Below are 20,407 nucleotides of genomic sequence, written 5' to 3' on the forward strand. Positions count from 1 at the left end.
GCCTTAATCCAGGGACTCGCCTGCCTGCCTCCCCGTGGGATGGTGAGTCAAGGCTGGACTGGGAGAGGAGGCAAGCCCTGGGAGGGCTGAAGGGTATCTGGGGTTTGGGATCACTGCTGATCACTACAGTATTAACATGTTTGCAGGATGGAATAGGATTAGCTGGAAACTGATTATTTTAATGTTATTATTTTCACCCTAGAAACCGAGCGCTCATTTTGACATGGACAGGGAAATCACGTTGGATTCTCATATGTGTGTCCCCTCTTTGAGAACACATACGTTTTAAGATGTAGACTTCCACTCATGACAGTGAGATGGTTTATAATCCTTCTATTTTCCAGCCATCTATTTTCTATAATACTCATTTGGGTTGCAGGTGAGCTGGAGCCTATCCCAGCTGACTTTCAGCGAGCGGCTGGGTACACTCTGGACTGGCCGCCAACCAATTTCAGGGCACAAATTAGACAACATTCACATGCATCTTTGGACAATTTTGTGTCTTATGTTAACCTACGATGCACGCAAACTCCACACAGAAAGGCCTGAGCTGAGATTCGGACCCCAAACCTCAGATGTGTGCTAGCCACTCGTCCATCGTGCCACCAGTTTATATTATATTATCGTCAAACGTTGAAACAAATAATAAGAATTTAAAAACAAGTAAAAAAAAAAAAAAAAAACTATTGGGTGCAGTGATTCTCAAAGTGTGGTACGCAGGCTTCCTTAAGTGGTATGCAAAAAAATTAAGAAATTTAATTCATACATTTACATTTAAAACTTTAAATTCAATCAAACATATTGCAATGAAGATTGTCGCTATACATAGAGCTGGTTTAAACTTTTTATTTTAATAATTTACCTTTGAAGCACTGTACATTTTTGAAGTACAGTTCAGTTGTATTTAACTTTTAAGTACAATATCTTTGCAATTAACCTATTACAACAGTTATTTTCAGCATTTACTGTCCATCCATCCATTTTCTGTACCGCTTATCCTCACGAAGGCCACGGGCTGCTGGAGCCTATCCCAGCTATCTTCAGGCAGGAGGCGGGGTACACCCTGAACTGGTTGCCAGCCAATCGCAGGTCACATAAAAACAAACAACCATTCGCACTCACATTCACACCTACTGGCAATTGCAGAGTCTTCAATCAACCTACCACGCATGTTTTTGGGATGTGGGAGGAAACCGGAGTGCCTGGAGAAAACCCACCCAGCCACCGGGAGAACATGCAAACTCCACACAGGTGGGGACGGGATTTGAACCCAGTCCCCAGAACTGCGAGGCAGATGTGCTAACCAGTCGCCCGCCGTGCCGGCAGCATTTACTGTGCTTAGGTAAAATCTTTACGTAGCTTTTTGTGCACAATAGATGTAACTGCATTATTATTTAAATTGTTTTTTATTTTCCTTGATTTAAGTGGAGTGATATTGTTCAAGCACTGCATAATGTTACAGTGGATTACAATAATAAATACACTTTATTTATTAAATTCTTTTGGAAACATACACTACTGTATTTTAATGTTGGTCATTATGGTGGTCCATTGCGAGCTAAGTATCTTTCTGAGGTGGTACTTAGGGTAAAAAGAGAAGCACTCCCTTAATGCATCTCGTACAAACAAATCTCATATTCCGCTAGTGCCGGAATGCTTCATACAGGCCATGAAGAATCCTTGATATGATGTTAGTATTTAAACTGCTGGCGTCAGCTGTTAACTGCATGTTCTGTCCTCATGTCCTACCAGCCGTGATTATGGCGAGTCAAATTTGATTCGGTACCCAAAGTGATGGGGATGTTTGCAGAGATTTCTTTTGATGAACGACTTTGTTTACAAGGCCCCCACAAAGAGATTAAATTCATCTGCACAAAGATAATAGGATCTATAAAACCCTTTTTTTTTTTAATTAAAACAATCAATTTGATCAACTGTCATGGCCCATCCATCTGTAGCCAAGTGGACTTTTCATTACTTTGGTGTTGGTGGCCACCTGACTGCTTTTTTTTTTTTAAATAAAAAAAACTGTAGATTCCAACCCATGATATTCATTGCTGGTTTGATTTGAGTTTTACCATTTAAAACAAATATTATTTTGCTTGATGCGTCCCTTCATTTCTTTTCAGATTCAGAAGCTCTGATATATTTTTTTCTGCATCATCTTCATCTCAAACCACATTTTAACATATTCCCCAAAGCGAGTGTTATATTTATTACATGCAACTCAAACTCTCAATGAAACCTTAATCAGTATTATTTGTTACCAATTACGATGAAATCTGATCAAATCCAGGATATGTCTTGATCCTATGTGGGAATAATAAAAATGAGTTTACATATCATTGGATTAAAACCATTTTACCAAGCCTATTTAATGAGATACGTCTGTCAGAATGATGGGTTAAATAAGGATAATTTAAATACGGATTAATTTAATTACTCTAAAGGATAAATGGAGATCACAGTGCAAATTAGGAAATGTTAAACAAATTAATGCAGTAACTCTGGTATTCTGATTAGCAGATGTTCTTGTCATTTTATTATTTATTATTACAGCTAACAGCTCAAAAACAATAAATGAAATCAATGTACAGCTTTGACAGACGGATTCGTCCAACCAAAGAGCACCATATGTTACCTTTTCCGTTATTTATGATATAAATAGATATATATCACAGAATCCCTAATTATAAGAGGCATTCAAGTATTGATCATGGATGTGTGTGCAAGTCTACTGCATATGTGGTCTAATATACTATTCTATTGTAATATACTGCTGAACAGGTTGGAAACATGGGTAGAACTAAATGGAGAAGTCCTTAAATGGGTGAGGTCCTACCTGGAGGAAAGGAGTTATTTTGTAACCATTGGAAGTGTTCACTCTCATCGGGTGGCAATGACCTATGGGTCCCTCAAGGGTCAGTTGTTGGACCCCTCCTGTTCAGCCTGTATATGCTACCTTTGGGTCAAAATTTTCAGAGCTTTAATTTTGACTATCAAAGCTATGCAGATGACACACAGTTATATCTAGCAGTGTCTCCAGATGACTACAGTTCAATTGAGGTGTTGCGTCACTGTCTAAAAGCCAAAATGTTCTTCAATTAAACCACAACAAAACTGAGACAATTGTTTTTGGCAATAAAGAACAGAGAATTACTGTTAGTAAATACCTGGAGTCACTCTCTTTAAAAACCAAAGACCAAGGCCAAAACCTTGGTGTTCTGATAGATTCCGACCTGATTTGCAACAGTCATATTACCGTATTTTCACGACCATAGGACGCACCATACTAAAAGGCGCAGTCTCAGTTACGGGGTCTATTTCTGTATTTAACACATACATAAGGCGCACCGTATTATTGCGCGCAGGCATGGTAAAGCATATGCTATCTTAAAGCATACGGTAGCATGCATGCACGCTAAAACAATATTTTTAGAAAGGCAGCGGGACTTTATTGAAGTATTTAACTGATGTACTTACATTATTTTTTTATCAATCCTCAACCACAAATCCATCAAAGTCCTCATCTTCTGTATCCGAAATGAACAGCTGGGCAAGTTCTCCAACAAACACGCCGGGTTCCCTCTCGTACTCTCGGAGTCAGTGTCGTTGCCGGGGGGCTGTTCAGCAATGTTGCTGGCTTTCGTGAAAGCTCGGACAACAGTCAAAGCAGATACCTTAGCCCAAGCATCCACAATCCATTCACATTTGGTGGCATAACTCGCCGGCGTTGCATCCCAGTCTTAGTTGCACTTGGTTTTTCACAGCGGCTGTGAGATGGGCGCGCATGGAGTCACAGATCAAAAGGGCGAGTGGAAATGCATACACCTCACTCAGCCACTCTCTCATTTTCTCCTTGTCCATCCAGCCCTTTTGATTGGCCTTAACGATGACTTCGGCTGGAAACTTTTCTTTAGGCAGCGTCTTCCTCTTAAAAATCACCATAGGTGGCAGTTTCTGTCCATTACCATGGCAACCAAGCACAACAGTAAAAGCCGACTTCTCGTGCCCCGTTGTGCGTATCGTTACCGTGGTGGTCCCCTTCTTCTCTACAGGTTCACCGGGATGTCGAAAGTGTGCGAAAGTGAGCGGAACCTCATCCATGTTGGTGATGTGGTTGGGCTGGATGTGTTTGTCGGCAATCTTTTTACTGCAGTAGGAGCGGATCATGGCCAGCTTTTGCTTGTAATCCGCCGTAAATTGCTTCGCCACGGTAGTCCTTGCCCGGATGGATAGATGCCGCCCTTTCATAAAACGAAAGCACCAAGACGGACCTCCTTGAAAATGTTCGATTTTCATTTCTTCTGCAAGCGTTATTGCACTCAGTCGAATGGTGACTGTAGAGACGCTTCTCCCGGCTGTTCTCTTGCTCATTAATCCATTGCTCGAGTTGGTCTTCCAACTCGGGCCACCTCACCTTGTTTCCACGGAAACTCAGCTTCGTCTTCTTGACTTGGCGAAGCTCGTTTTCCTGCTTCCTCCAGTTGCGAACCATGGATTCGTTGATCTTGAATTCTGTCGGGGCTGCTCGATTCCCACTTTCCTCCGCGTAACTAATAGATTGCAGTTTAAACTGTGCTTCGTAAGCGTGTCTCTTCGTAGGTGCCATTTTTGGGGGTCTTTAGCCAAACCGATGCACATACCAGAACTATATACCTACTGGGGGCATGTCTTTAGCGTCCTCTGTCACGCGCATGCTGTCCTCAGTCACGTCCGCCTTCCTCTATATAAGCAGCGTGTCAGCAGGAAATGCTCCCAGTCAGTCACGCGGAGCGCTCATTAAAGTCAAACAACAACATTTACCAGATTTTGGAACTCGGTGCAGACATAAGGCGCGCCACATTATAAGGCGGGGCGTCCATTTTGGAGAAAATTTAATACTTTTAAGTGTGCCTTATGGTCGTGAAAATACGGTAAATCAATTACTAAAACTGCCTTGTACCATCTGAAGAACATATCCAGAGTGAAGGCTTGCATGTGTCAAGCAGACCAGCAGAAGCTCATCCATGCTTTTATCTCAAGTAGACTTGACTATTGTAATGGTCTTCTGACTGGACTCCCTTAAAAGCGCATTAAACAGCTACAGCTCATTCAGAATTCTGCAGCTCGGGTTCTGACCAGAACAAAGAGGTCAGAGCATATTAGTCCAATTCTAAAGTCTTTACACTGGCTTCCAGTCAGCTTTACAATAGATTTTAAAGTTCTGCTACTGGTCTATAAATCACTAAAAGGTTTAGTTCATGAACACATGAATGAAATGCTAATGGAATATAAACCGAGTCGGGCTCTGAGATCGACAGACTCAGATCAAATAGTGGAGCACAGAGTCCAAAGCAAACATGGTGTAGCATCATTTAGCTATTATGCAGCACACAAATGGAATAACTTGCCAACAGAAGTGACATCAGCCCCAAGTGTGCATGTTTTTAAGTCCAGGTTAAAGTCAGGTTGAAGTCTTTGTTTTTTAAAATGCTTTTAATCATGTAAAGCACATTGAGTTACCTTGTGTATGAAATGCGCTATATAAATAAATGTGCTTTGCTTTGCTTTTATATAACTGCACAAATTATGTATCACTGACATTTTCAAACCTTTAATTAAATGGAATGTAAAGGTATTAGATTCTACCCTAATCATAGTGATGTGTGATTACATGAATCTTGGCTCGTTTTCTGACAGATTAAGGTCAAATAATCTGATGAAAGGGTTACAAAGCCTCTCTTCGGACCGGATTGCCTCATCTAGATTAGTATAACCAAGCGTGAGAGTGCAGGTTTGAATGCCCCTTGCTGCCATTCCCACTGAACAGAACAGTATGCAGTCATTAGCCTTTCACCTTATAGGCAAATTAATTTTGGTATTTTTCATAAAAACAGCAACAGGACGAATCATTCTTTATACTTTATGTGCCCCCCATGTGCTCCAGGTCGAAACGACCCACCTTCCCTTGTTGGTTTTTTTGTTTGTAATTTCTCTGAGGAGACATTCCACTGACCCAACAAATTGTAGTTTAGTAACTAATGTATCCCATGAGAATAGGATTCTATCATGATTTTTTATTTTTTTTTAAATGATCATTTTCTGATCATTGCTATAGTTATTACGATTATCTCCAAACGTCGCTGACAGTGTCATCTTAATCTGAGTAATATTTTCTATGAACATACATTTTGTATTCTTGTAATCTTGAAGGTAATCTTCAGTATTGGATACTGGTTCATATATACGTTTGAAATGTATGCAGTATTTTTTTATTTAAGGCATGCATCATTGCAGCAATATTCTGTCAATGATGCTGATTGTTTAAAAAAAAAAAGGCTAAAGTTTTTACCACAGCTCAGCTCTTAAATATAGAGCAAACTACAACAGTTACTGTAACGGTTACCCATCAAAATCAACTGCACATTTACCCCAATGCTGCTGCTGCACTTTAGCTCAACCAAAAACATTTTCTGTTGAGTGTCTACAGGATTCACAGTTTTGTTTGTGTTGGCATTCAGCCTATCAGCTGTTTGCGGTTAAGCTTCTCCACTTAAACTGTTGACACTTTGACAGGTTTCCCATTTATAATAAGACTAAACCTTTTTTTTCCCCTCATCGTTACCTGTCACAAGTTTGTGTCTGTCTATTACCTGTTTTTAGGGGAATGATGCTTAAATGTGTGTGAGTGTGAATGTGTGTGTTTGTTTGTGTGTGAGTCAGACAGAGCCAGATGAGCAGGCAGATGTTTCCTCTGCATCTACTCCAACTGTTTAAGAAAGACTGACAACAGCTGGACCCATGCCAGACACACACGCACACACACATGCACACGCATAATTTCTTTTAATTTTCTAGGCTGTATTTTGTATATTTTGTAAGCCACATTGGCTTATAAAACGGACCCAGCTATTAGCAGGGGATAGGGACTGGGCACGACAGCGAATCGCAAAAATCTGCAAATAATGAACACCAATTACAGTATCATTTCATTTAAATAAATAAACAAATAAATAAAATAAGCCAGAAAACCTATTGAATGCGTGGGGATATACCGCCAATAAGTGGATAAAAAAAATCTGTGAATACGTGAATATGAACCACGGGTATGCAGGGGTTCACTGTATATACAGTATATCATAATGTAATATTATTTAGCCCTAACCCCTTGTGGTTTTCTGCATATCAAGACATTTTGAACATTTACACTGTATACGATTTTCAGTTCAGGGTGTAGTCTGCCTTTTGCCCGAAGTCAGCTGGGATAGGCTCCAGCGCCCCGTGACCCTAACAAGAATAAGTGGTGTTGAAAATGGATGGATGGATGATTTTGGTTGAGACCCATGTATGTTTTCCACAATTGTGCACCACCCGCACCTAACAAGGTCCATGAAGGCACGAAAAGAAGAAAATGTGAGAACTCTGACCTTAAACCCCATCAAACATCTAACTACAACAGAGATTGTGAGCCAAAATCGGTGACCTCTGACGTAACAAACAAGTGCTATACTGTATGACGTTTTTTTTTTTTGTGAAACTTCACAAATGGGATGATTTTGAGAGATGTGATTAGATAGCGAGTTTTTCACCGTACCATGTTGTTTATCTCGGTCTTTTCTAGCATGCTGTGGCCACTGGGGCTGTTGGCGGAAGTCTCCTCTTCTGGCCTGAAGGCAGAAGGAACAGACAAAGATTTAAAAACATAACTTTTTATGACAACCAGTACGAGCAATGCTATCTGAAACAAAACGGTGAATTTATAGTTGAGGTGAAACAAGTACATATTCTTTATCAGAGTTCAAGCAATCATGTTTAAATGACTCAGGGATTAATGTCCAAGTAGGAATAATATAGACTTTTAAAGGATATCTTACCTTAAAAAGTATATAAAACAGGGTAAGATGAGATGAGACAAAGCGTCATCCTCAAGTGTTTAATTAGTTTTCTTTGGCTAAGTAACTTAAATAAAATGTATTTAAAAAAAGAAAACGTTAGCAGTTGTTTTACGTTTTATATGTGTAAATGTCAACCCTGCTGAAAAAGCCACGCTTAAAGTCTTATTTTCAAAAGGTTTTGATGATTTAAAATTTTAGGCATTCCAAGTAAAGGCAATCTTCACTGGCAGTGCAAATGGCAGTCGATTGAAATACACTTCTTTTTATAACGGTAATGACAAAAGTGCATAATGGGAAAAGACACGAACAGATTGAAATGCAGTAGTTCTCACACTTTCACAAATTCATACATATTGATACATATCTCAGAAATAACCATTTATTTTGCTGTCTTCTATTGTGTGAATGCAAAATGCCGGCCTCATCCTGGCACTTGAGCTCACAGATCCCTCTGCTGTATTGCAAGTACGACACTCTCTCCAGTGGCATTAATGGTAAAGACAGCTTGAGTGACAAAAAAGGACTGTTTGGAAAAGAACCAAAAAAGGAACCCTGAAGACTAACATGCATTTGTGTTAGTTATCATGGAAAAAGCATATTACGCAATAGGAAAAACAAAAACAAAAACAAAAAATCAAAAATATCCAAACATTTAATTAGTATCTTCAGGAAACATGTTACAAATCATGAAACTCAATTTCTGACAACTAACGGTATAGACATTTTGGCATTAAAAGTTTGGAAACAAAGTAATTTACTGTAGATTTATTTTCTCTTCGAAACATTTATAACCGTTTGATGGATAACAACTGGCAATAAAAAAATCTGAACAAATACAACTTCAAACAGCCTCTTTGCATCTCAAATCAGTTTCCTTCTTTCAAGCGGGAGTCATACTAGTGATCCGTATACTGTATGTATTGTGTACCTGTGTTTGAGAATTCTCTGTGTGAAACACGCTAGTCTTTGAGTCTCTTCCTGGTATCTGTGCAGGTCTTGTGTCAGAAGGTTACGGAGCGTGCTCAGTGCCTCCTTTTGGAACACAAGCCTTTCTGACTGGACCAGACCCTCAGCAATAGAGACCTGAAGGGCCCGACAAGCCCTCAACTGCAACTGTGAGGTAAGATAAAGGACAGCAGTATTACTAATACTGTCAGTTGGTCTCTCTTCTCTTTTTACTGCTGAATACAAAAACTGAAAATTTTTCCCAACACTTTGACCGCATGTGTGAGGTTACGACACAACTTGCACTAGTAAGATCAAGATATAATACGGTGGGTCTAATATTCAGCTCATCAGTGCAGCAATCATCAAGTCGTTAAATTCTACTGCATGTTTTGTTTTCCCAGCCACGTTCACTCACAGTTGACGTGTGAAGGGTGGGGTTACTTGTGAATTCTTGCTGGATTTGTTTCTTCTTCTCTCGCAGAACAAACGACTCAGAGGTCAGCTGCTGCAGACGGCCTTCAATGTGCAGTTGTCTGACGACACACAAGTAAAAGACGTTTCCAAAATGTACCTCATCTAACGTCTCACTTTAACTCTGAAGCAATTATTAATTAAAAAAAAAAAAAAACATCCAACAGTAATTAAACTAACACACGTTTAGCTAATTCAGGCCATTTTTCAACTTGTTGTTAAAAGAGTACATGTGTATGGAGGGTTTATTTATTTTTTTAAATATTAACGGTGGTTAGCACATTTTAACACTAGCATGATCGTGAAATGCTTAAAAAGTTACTTAAATGGGGAGAGTTAATAAAGGCTTCATGGTGGTGACCGTTTGACCCTAGAACTGATCATTTATTTTTCCATCATTTGCCATGGTAAAAAATATATTCTAGGTTCACACAATTAGTCACTGTAGTATTATTGATGAACTGTGTCCAAATAATAAGCTTTGAAATTACCGTAAACTATAGCAGTGTTGTTGCCAAATGTAAACGTGTGTCGCATGGCCGCCGATAAAGGGAATGTGTATTTGCAGGACTGAAAAAAAAAATGTGCTAGTGTAATGGTTGTACACAAGCAGGAACACGCAACAACCTTTAACATAGCTGATTATTAAAGTAACTAGTGGATCGGTGAGTAATAAATGTAACTGAAACATATTATTAAATCAAATATGTGGTTTAAAGAGTTGAATTTATTTTCTCTACAGCATCATTGACTATTAATCCACTAGGGGGTACTAAGTCTCTCTGCCAAAGAAGAAAGAAGAGTTAGTTGATGAGAGTGTGAGAAGTGTTCTACTGTGAGCCAGAAAAGAGGAGGCTGAGCTGAAGGAGGCCTTTGATTAGCAAACTGCAGATCAACATGCAGCGCAAGTCAAATGAGTGGAAATGACACAAACAATAACACAAAACCACTAAGCTGTCCTCTTATTAATGAGGTTGTCACGGAGGCCCAACAGCGTACCGCATGTTTTGACGACCTTTTATATCGAAACGCTCCACGATCAGCGATTTACATTTCACCAAGTCCTACTGAAACAATAACACTACAGTAAAGTGAACTCCTGCTATATTGTGCCCCTGCTACATCGCAGATTTTGAAGTGATTGTTTTTTTTTTGATGGGTTTTTATAGTGTAGGCAAGTCTGAATTTAAAGTTGCGCTGCAAAACTGAGGGCAGCGCTGAGGTCTACTGGAAAAGATGCAGCATCATTGAAAGCAAGACGTAGAGGATGTTTTGCCATTTTAAAAATGTGTTGTTCCCACAGAGCAGAGAGCATGTTGTACGCTTGTGAGTACGGTATTAATAAATGCTCTATATGTATGTGTTGTTGCTCCCTGTATTATGTTGTTTGACGATTTCTAACTTTGCAGATTTCCATTAGACTGTCTATGCTCTTTTACATTTTAGGTTAACATTAACCTATAGCGGACGTTCGTTAGACAAAATCAAGTGGTTTGGTCGAACATTCTGGTGTTTAAATATTCATTTTTAATTCTTTTTTGTTTTATGTGTCAGCTTTACAATAAACTTCATCTGGGAGTGACAAATAAACGGTTGGAAGCAAACACGATTGCCTCTTGGAGAACTGTGCGAGCGAGACAGTGGACACAGAGCTATGACTTAGTACGCCGTCGTGGTGCTGGAAATTTGGCGTATGATTTTTTTATTTTTGTTTTGGACGAGACAGGACTATTCGGATGCGGATGTGCCCTAATTTCTGAATGCGGAAAAAAAAAAAAAAAAAAAAAAAAATACAGTGTACGTACAAGTGTCCAGTCATTTGAGGAAGAAAAAGACATTTCTGTGCCTTAAAAGAACACTCAGGAAACCCATCGCGGTCTGTAAACCAATCAGAGATTGTGAAGAGCGGGGACCCTCCGTCTGATTGCCGTGCGTGTGTGTGGGTGCTTGTGTGTGCTTTTGAAAAGCAGGCGCTTGCGTACATGAAGCTAAGTTTTTGACACCGAGGCGGCAGCTGCACAGTTAACGGAATTAATAGAATTAGTTCCAAAGCCTAACGCCACCGCGACGATGTGGAAACATTATGGATTCAAGCCAAATGAACGCGGCCATCCCGCTAAAACCAACGAGCTGGTATGTCGAATTTGTACGAAGTCGTAACAAAAACACAATTTAAAAACCTCAAAGCGACAAAATCCATTTTAAACACGAACATCCCACCCAATTTCTTCAGCTGGAAACATAAAACACGGTAGGACATTCCCCGTCACCCTTTGCCCAACAATACAAACACAAATGTGAATATGCCGCGCGTATGCTCACATTATACAGAAAGTCCTCGAGTTACGACGTATTCGACCTACGACGTTTCGACTTTACGGCGCCCGTGCCTCGTCCGCCATTTTGTCCCGAGCACCATAGTGTTTCTGCTCAGCTAATACATACCGCTTGTCTGTGTTTGTGCACCGGGAGTATCTTTGCCTTTTTCGCAGGGGTTAACTCCCTTCTCTCGTAAATTTCGACTTTAACAGTGAAATCCGACTTACGCGGAAATTACATCACCAGCGTAGGAGCGGAACTCGTTAATATTTGTTTAAGTGCATTTTTTTTAACAGAGCCTGAGTCTGTTTTATTCATACTGTCTATCTAAGATATTTTATCCATTGTTCTACATTACAATATCAATGCCCATTATTCTTAGAATTAGAATTAAAAGTGAAATGTTCTTAAAAAGGATGTACTTGCATTATTATGCTGTAATATCATTATATCAGTGGCATAAAAAAAAATAACATTAACAATACCATCGTTTATCGTGATACTTGTAGGGACAATATATCGTCCTAAGAAATTTGCTATCATCACAGGCATAAACACATATAATATATTAAGAGAGAGCAAGAGCAATGGATACACAACAATATTGTACAACCAGTATAAAAAATAGAGTAACAACTGTAATAAAAAATTATATGTAGTTGTATATACACACACACACACACACACACACACACACACATGCACAAAAGAGAGAGAGTGAGAGAGAGAGAGAGAGAGAGACTTCATCTGTTTGTTTTTTAGTAATCATTCAAGTTTTCAAATGTCAATCAAAATTGATCTTAACCATTCAAAAGTTTTCATTAAAAATGTGGCATGTATGACGACTGAGAAGGAAAACGATGAACCGCATGGAAAATGCTGTAATTAACAGTGAAGTGTGTGTTTGTGTGTGTGTGTGTGTGTGTGTGTGTGAGTGAGTTGTCTCAAGTGAGATTATACACACATTTACATGAAAAGATAAAAACACAAGCATATGCCACATGGTAAAACAATGTGAAACGCACATACGTACACACACACATATACGCACGCACTCATACACACTCTGCCAGCTGTCAGTGTGTTCTGATTAGGTGCTTTCGTAAATAGGTCTCCATAATTATATGAATGTATGTGGCAAGCACAAAAATCGTGGGTGTTGTTTATTTCTTCGTTTTTATGCACTATTGTCTGCCTATCTCACCACTTACAGCCTGTCACATGAAATGTTGTCACTTATGTGGTATGTCTATATTACTGTACGTGTGTATTCATAAATTTCATGTTGTTGTATACATCTTTAGTAAAGTAAAAAAATAAAAATAAAAAAACAATACAAGAACAACAACAACAACAACTTTATTCTTGAAAATGCTGTTTGGAAGTACAGATGCATAAATGGCATGCTCAAATGAAAAAATGTAATCCCTCACACCTAGGTTTTTGCGTTTGCGTGTGTCTATTTTAGGGCAAGACCATAAGGTACAGTGTGTTGCGTGGTCACCGGACATAGATCTTCATTAATACATTACATATCTTGAGAGGAATGTGTTTGCCGAGGTTACACTGTCGGTTACCGTTGTTGGTGTTTTTTGTGTTTTTGTTTTAAAGGTGTGTCTTTATTCGGTGTGAATAAAAGGTGTTGCAATAACGCCACACGTGGTGTGGTTATGAGTAATCGCTTCTCCCATCACTCCTGCAATTCCTACATGACAACTCACGGAGATGACGTCAAGAAGTTCCAGCAGAGTGAAAAAAACAATGTTTCTAATGTTTTGTATTATATTAGTATTTGTTAATATGTTGGCTAATAATGAATAATTGTTAAGTCTTAAAGTAGTCAATTTAGTTACATTTTGCCACTGCCCAACAAAAATGTTGTCACTCATAATGTGTTTCCATATTTTTCTTTTATTCCAAAAACAACAACAAAAACAATAATAAAATAAAAAATAAGCTATTCTGCAGATTATGATACAACAGCAAATGAATATATATAGACCCAATATTGGACTGCTAAACACCTTTTGTTTGCATGATGAAAACTTGATTTTGATGTAATTTAACTATGTATTTAATTTGTATTTTTTTGGGGTACACACACATTGTTAATGAATTGTTGTTGGTGTTCCATTTATCTGTCATTACTTAGTTCAGTGGTACGTCTTGTGCTGTAAACTACAACCACATTAAAGGTTTGGTGCAAACGACATACACGTTATATAAAAATGTAGCTTGGTTGGGATTATGTTCTTATACATTTTGAGTCAGACGATGCAGATATTTTCTCTTTTCCCCAAAGTTTCACCTCTACAAAGAAACTGAACAAAGTCTTATGAAATGTGTTGAATGGGATGAAGTCAGAGGATTACACACCAACACTCACAACACTAAAGTACACTAAGACTCTCTCTCAATGTTAAACAGTGCCAAATCATATTTCCTACACTAAACATGAACCAGGATTGGTATTGCTATTATGACGAATCATCCTTAAATGCAGAGGAAAACCCTGGAAAATAAAAGCAATTACAGAGTTGAAGTCCATTTGGGGTTGGGCCATTGTGATGGTGTACAGTTCCTTGTACAGTTGTTACAACTATAAACTAGTCTGATCCACCATTTGATCAAAACTGTGATGTTAGTGTGTTAGTTCATGTGCCAAAATTTCTGTGAAATTTAGAGATTTCCAGGAAGTGTATCATAAGTGTGTGTGTCAGGTGGCACACCTTAAATCCAGAGCTGTGTTTTTTTAGCCTGCCAAGGTCTATTTAAGTGTTGTTCTGCCAAAGTACCTGTCATGGCAGGAGCATGGGGAGAGGAAGTAAATAGGGTGAGGCAGATGACAACAACAAACACTTTTGTAAAATGTGAACGATGTCTAATGTTGCATCTGTGATGCCATTTAACTCAATCCTCAAACACTTAGGGCTCTATTTTCGTCACTGGCGTAAATCTGTCATTCGACCCGGTGTTGGTAATTTTGTGGCCCAGCACACCAGAGCGCAAAACAGGGATGTCCGTGCTACTGTAGGCGTGATCACAGCCGACTTCGACCCTGGCCAATCAAAGCGGCTCCTCTTTTTCCCTTTAAATTCAGCACACTCAAAATTCTCACATGGAAGCATCTCTGTGCAGAAAAGGACGATGCGTAATCGCAACGATCTGCTCATTGTCACTGCTCTTGGCCCATAGACCTAACTCTTATACAAACCCATTCACACCCATTGATGGCTATACAGTGAAAATCAAATATATCCATTTTAAGTGAGAGGGCTGGCAGTGAATGAGTTAAATACCGAATAAGCCAGTGATAACTGCTCGTGACTTAAAATATGTCCGCGGATGTCATGAATCTATCCCTACCCCCGATCGTTCGTGTGCCCCCTCCATAACTGCTTGCCGGCTGGTGGGATGATTTAAAAATAAAGTAAATCAATAAAAATAAAATAAAATAAAATAAAAACAGGTCACTGATGGTGTAGTGGGACACTCGCCTGACTTTGGTGCGGGCAGCGTGGGTTCAGTTCCCACTCAATGACGGTGTGAATGCGAATGCGAATGGTTGTCCGTGTCTATATGTGCCCTGCGACTGCCTGGCGATCAGTTCAGGGTGTAGTCCGCCTTTCGCCCGAAGTCAGCTGGGATAGGCTCCAGCGCCCCGCTAGGATAAGCGATGTTGAAAATGGATGGATGGATGATGGATGGATGAAAATAAAAACATTTAATAATAATACTTTCAATAAATGGATTTCTGCAATGATACAGAGAGTTTGATGCCCGCACATATTTATCAATAGAATATGTCTGACATCCATCACACGCCCGCGGGGCTCGCGAATCTGTCTGCCTGTGCCTCCATCAAATTCACCAAAATCACAATAGACCAGCAAATGTTTGACGTGGTCTCAGCAGGGGTAAATTCAGACTGACTTTCTGCCACCAAATTGCATCTCCAAGGGCACACTCTCGCTAAGCCAAAATGCCCAGCTTGGTGCAGACTGTTCTGCCAAATTGGCAAAGGAGCCTTGCGCTTGCATGAATATCAACATTTGAAAATAGAGCCCTTAATGTTCACATTTAGATAAATTATGTGTTGACAAGATGCAGCCTACTGGATCAGAAGTAACATGAAAAGCTAAAAGTAATTTTGGTTTTGACTTAGACATATTAAAAGCTCAATGTTCTTTCGGGATAGCTCCCATAGTAGAAGCCATAGTAGAGCCAGAACCACTATTATGCAATTAGGATAGCATAAAAAAATGTGCTGTAATTTCTATATGAAGCATAAAAAGAAATTCTTGACAGACAAACCATAACAACTTCAACATGTAACAAAATGGCAAAATATAGCATATAGCCATTGCTGTGTGCTATGACAAGACTGCTTTTGTTGGAGTGCATTGCTGCTGGGTTGATGATTTAAAAAAAATGTATTTTCTCAGGAACTATAGTTAACTGTTCATACTATTTCCCACTGAATTCTTGTGAAAACTTGGTAAAATGTTAGTAATTTATTGTCTATAATGCGCACCCATGTATAATACGCACCCCCAAAACACTGGAAAACCCTTCTATGTATAACTGCATTTTTACAATGCATGATTTTGCTTCTCCCCATATGATCAAAACATGAAGTACTATCTGTATTTAGTTAGTTTTTTTCAAATAATTATTCTGAAGTTTGATGCTTTATTTGAACACATAATACTTTCTTTTTATTTACTTGCTCTTATTTTGAAATTCACAGCCTTACTTTTATTTAGTAAAGGAGAAAACACACAGTTGTCCTCATATGTTTGATTAGGGTCCCCCAGGACACCCAGGGAGAATTTGTAAGAAATTGACAATTCTTAAGGACCAGGCAAAAAACATAAAATTTTATTTTAATGGGATTAAAATTAAACTGTCAAGCGTTTCAGAAGAGCATTGTCATTAAACAAAACATTACCATAAAGAAATTAATGATGGTTGTTTTTCAGTCATCAGTCATATTAAAAAAAAATAATAAACATTTTCACAGATTCTGCCAGAATATGTAAATTTATGAGCACAACTGTACATATATGTAGTCATATGTACCCCCGTCATAAGAGAATGAAAGTGTAGGCTTTTTTATAACCTCTAGGTGGCGATGGCAATATGGAATGAAAGTGTACAGATTTTTCATAACCACTAGATGGTTGAAGTTTTTTTCCATTTGCCCCTATACCTATGTATAATGCGCACTATTGACTCTTGAGAATTTTCTGGGAGGGGGGGAAATGCGCATTATACACGTGAAATTATGGTAATCCTTACATAGTTCAGTCAAAGTTTTCCCAAACCTTCACCTTAAACACAAAATTATAAATGCAATTCCTCCTCGGTTTCCTTACGTGTTCAACCACAAGTGTTTCCAGTTGTTCCGTATTACAAAGCGCCTGCAGTAATTAAAACAGATATTGGCCAAATAGAGTTAACGAAGAACAAGTATGAACGGTTTCTCCTCCGAGGCATGCAACGTGTTGCTCTTTGTTACACAGAATGTGAAGAATGACAAAAACCACCTCGAGTGAGATGATCATAACCTCACCTTTGCACACCTGGACGTGCATTTTGTGATGATAGTTTCTTGTATATGAACAAGTTTTTTTTAGATATGACAAAGGTGTGGTGGAGGAGCTTCAGACGCTTTAACAATTTCATCTCATCAATTTTCAACGGCACTAATCCTCATTGGGGTTGCAGTTAGCTGGAGCCTATCCCAGCTGACTTTGGGCGAGAGGCGGGGTACACCCTGGACTTATCGCCAGTCAATCACAGGATTTAACAACACGACATCGCAAACCCTTAAAGTGAAGTTGGATCACACCTTTTGAATGAAATAGAAAGTGTAGCATTGAAGCAAGAGTTTTTACACAGTGGTGACTGCATTATGGGAAGTGGCCTAGAGTGGGAGGGTAATAGTAGTAGTAGTAGTAGTCGTAGTAGTAGGAGTAGTAGTAGTACTAAAGTGCCCCCTACTGGCCAGGAAGTGAATGGATACAGAGGATTTGCTAAATCTATGTGAAATTGGGGAGGGGAATATTGCGATTAGATACTTCTGCCTGCCCCTAGTAGTAGTATAATGAATAATCCTAATTTAAACCAAACAAATAAATAATGCAGCGTCTTGACAGCCTTGCACCCAAACTCCCTACCCCCAAGACCACTTTCTTCTCCTCTACTCGCTTTGTACCACGAATCCCAGTCTATTTTATTGCCATTCAAATGTCGCCAAGGTTAGGACAGTGGAACCTCGGTCCACGGATGAGCCGGTTCACGAACAAATCGGTTTACGAACAGTTTGGCTCAAAAGAAACTACCGCTATCAATAGAGTCATTAGGAATCCAATATGTATTACTCTTGTAAAAAGAGAAGTAAGAAATTACTAAACATGAGAATGGTGATCTTTTTTGTGATCTCACTGCAGTTCGGTTTGGCAAAATCTACCATCTGTACTACTGTTAAGAACAATGAGACCAAAAGGTAGCTGTTGTTGCTCAGGGAGTGTCTGTTTTGATGAAGCAAAGACTGAACAATAGAAAAGTACTAAAACTATTGTTGGTGTGGGTAAATATAAAATAATGTGTGGATTGGAGTGGATTAATTCTATTTACATTCCTTTCAATTGAAAATTGACTTCGGTTAGCCAAAAGTTTCAGTTTCGTCACAAATTACGTTTGTGAACCAAGGTTCCACTGTTTGTCCTTCTCAGAATGATGTTTGCATTATACAGTATGTGTATGGAAATTGACTGATGCGCTATGCAACAAATACGTGTTCCTAGAAGGTCTAGCATCCGGATCGCATTCGTGGTGAGAAAGTAAGTAGAGAATGTAGTATGGAAATGTGATCATTGGGTGGGATTAAGAAGACTGGGCGAAGGGATAATGTAGCCTATAATTAAATTATCCTGCAGTTAACTACTCAAACTCAAAAACAAAGTCAAACAAGACCACACAATACCGGCAATGCAAACGCATCATCTGCGTATTCAACACATCGAAGGTAGCATTGCAGAACTGGTACTTTGTTTCTTACTATGCAACTCTATGAGGAAACAGTGATAAAACAGGATAAATGTCAAGCACATTCATTCCTAACCTTTGGGAAAAGCTTATGTGATGAAACCTCAAGGTCTCCACAAAGAATGAAGACAGAACTGAACTGCTGCAATCCTTTACTTTTTGCCTAAATTACTACACAAGTAACTATAATTTTTTTTTATACTACAGGCAGGATCCTGCTGATTTTTGAAGTAGAGCATAAACCTGCTGCGGTTATGAGATACAATGGAAACTTCCCCAGTCGCGTTTCAGTCGTGTGACGAAACCTTCCAAATCCGCACTGAGCTGCCTTCTACTAACAGCTTCAAACACAACACAGCAGGCCCTTATCTTATCTCATAGAAAACAATCAAGGATTTAACTGAAGCAGAAATGTATTTAATGGTAAAACCTTTTATAGCACAATGTCTGGAACCCTTTTGTCAGAAATATATTTACATTTAATCAGTATTTCGTTGTATAAAAGCCTTGCCACTGTATTTTTTTGTGGTCGAAAACTACAGGTGAGCATATCTTGGAACATTCTTTCATGTGCTGTACTTCACAAAAGTTATGTACTCACTGTGTCTGGATATTGTTGATCTCGTGTTCAGTCTCTGTCTGCAGCTGCTGAAGGTGAAAGTTCAACTCCTTACTCAAGACAGCAAACTTCCACAGTCCTCCTCCAGTGTCCTCCGCAAACACCACACCCTAAGACAAAGAATTCATATGACTTTATACAATAATACTGGCAACAAATCAAGAGGTTGTGACCATTTTGGAATGATTTAACCTTAACCAAACAGACTTTGAATTTAAAGTCATCATTAGATATAATAGCACTTTTGTTGCGTCATGGCTTTAATTCATTTTCCTTTTTGGTAGCCATGGCATATCGCAAGGCATGGCACCTTTAATATAAACCCACCCATTATTAATGGGAGCAAAAATACTGAAACATGTGACTGTAAGGTGTGTTTTGTCGCTGAGAAAAGATGCAAATTTGCACAAACATTGGCCATAGCCGATACAACCATTTGGAATCCCTTGAAGAAGAAATAAACAGTCTAGTGTACCAAGTAAGGCTGTATAAATGTTAAATGGGCAGACCAAAGAAAACATATACTGCTGTGACAACAGAATATCTTGAATGCTGTAAGGAAAGAACATAAAAATATTGTTAGAGACATGAGCAACAACCTCCAGAGGGTACGAGTGAAGGTCATGAACACAAACTAAATTACAGATACTGGAAGATACCAAGGACTCATTTGCAAAAAGAATAGGAAGGCCAGGATAAAATATGCCAAAAAGTAGAAACACAAGCCCCCAAAATTTGGGGAACAAATTTTATGGACTGATGAGCCTGAGAGATCAACATTTACCATGATGGAAAGACTCAAGCTTCGAGAAAGAAAAGATGATCCCCAACACACAAGCTCATTTGTAAACCACATTGAAGGTAATGTCATAGTGTTGGCTTGCATTGCTTCTTCTGGGTTGGGCTCACCAAGCTTCATCGATGATTTGTAGCACGATGGTTGTGGAAAAATTAACTCATGAGACCCACATTTTTAAAAAGTCATTGGCAAAAGAAACAAAGGAGTTCATCAGGGGCAGTGTTGGGAAGATTACTTTGGAAATGTACAATAAGTTACCCTGTTGAAAATGTAATAGTAGTGTACGGTAATTATTTCAATTACTTCCTCAAAGCGAGCTGC

The 20,407-nt window shown here is 39.0% G+C and overlaps 1 protein-coding gene across 7 annotated transcripts in view; it reads right to left on the bottom strand.

Annotated features, from left to right (window-relative positions):
- LOC133413991 (cingulin-like protein 1) overlaps nt 1-20,407 on the bottom strand; it is a 55,497-nt gene that overhangs the window by 16,015 nt on the left and 19,075 nt on the right. For 4 of the 7 annotated variants that reach the window (XM_061698973.1, XM_061698971.1, XM_061698972.1 and 1 more), the window contains 4 exons: nt 19,270-19,397; nt 9,241-9,358; nt 8,806-8,990; nt 7,577-7,649 (listed from right to left, as the gene is read on the bottom strand). In XM_061698973.1, the coding sequence (XP_061554957.1) occupies nt 7,577-7,649; nt 8,806-8,990; nt 9,241-9,358; nt 19,270-19,397 (504 nt within the window). Of the gene's footprint in view, nt 1-2,842; nt 2,963-7,576; nt 7,650-8,805; nt 8,991-9,240; nt 9,359-19,269; nt 19,398-20,407 lie in introns of those variants that run through there. The other 3 variants (XM_061698978.1, XM_061698974.1, XM_061698977.1) reach the window with 2 other exon arrangements.

Source organism: Phycodurus eques, chromosome 15 (assembly GCF_024500275.1).
Source record: "Phycodurus eques isolate BA_2022a chromosome 15, UOR_Pequ_1.1, whole genome shotgun sequence".
In the NCBI taxonomy this organism is placed as follows: domain Eukaryota; kingdom Metazoa; phylum Chordata; class Actinopteri; order Syngnathiformes; family Syngnathidae; genus Phycodurus; species Phycodurus eques.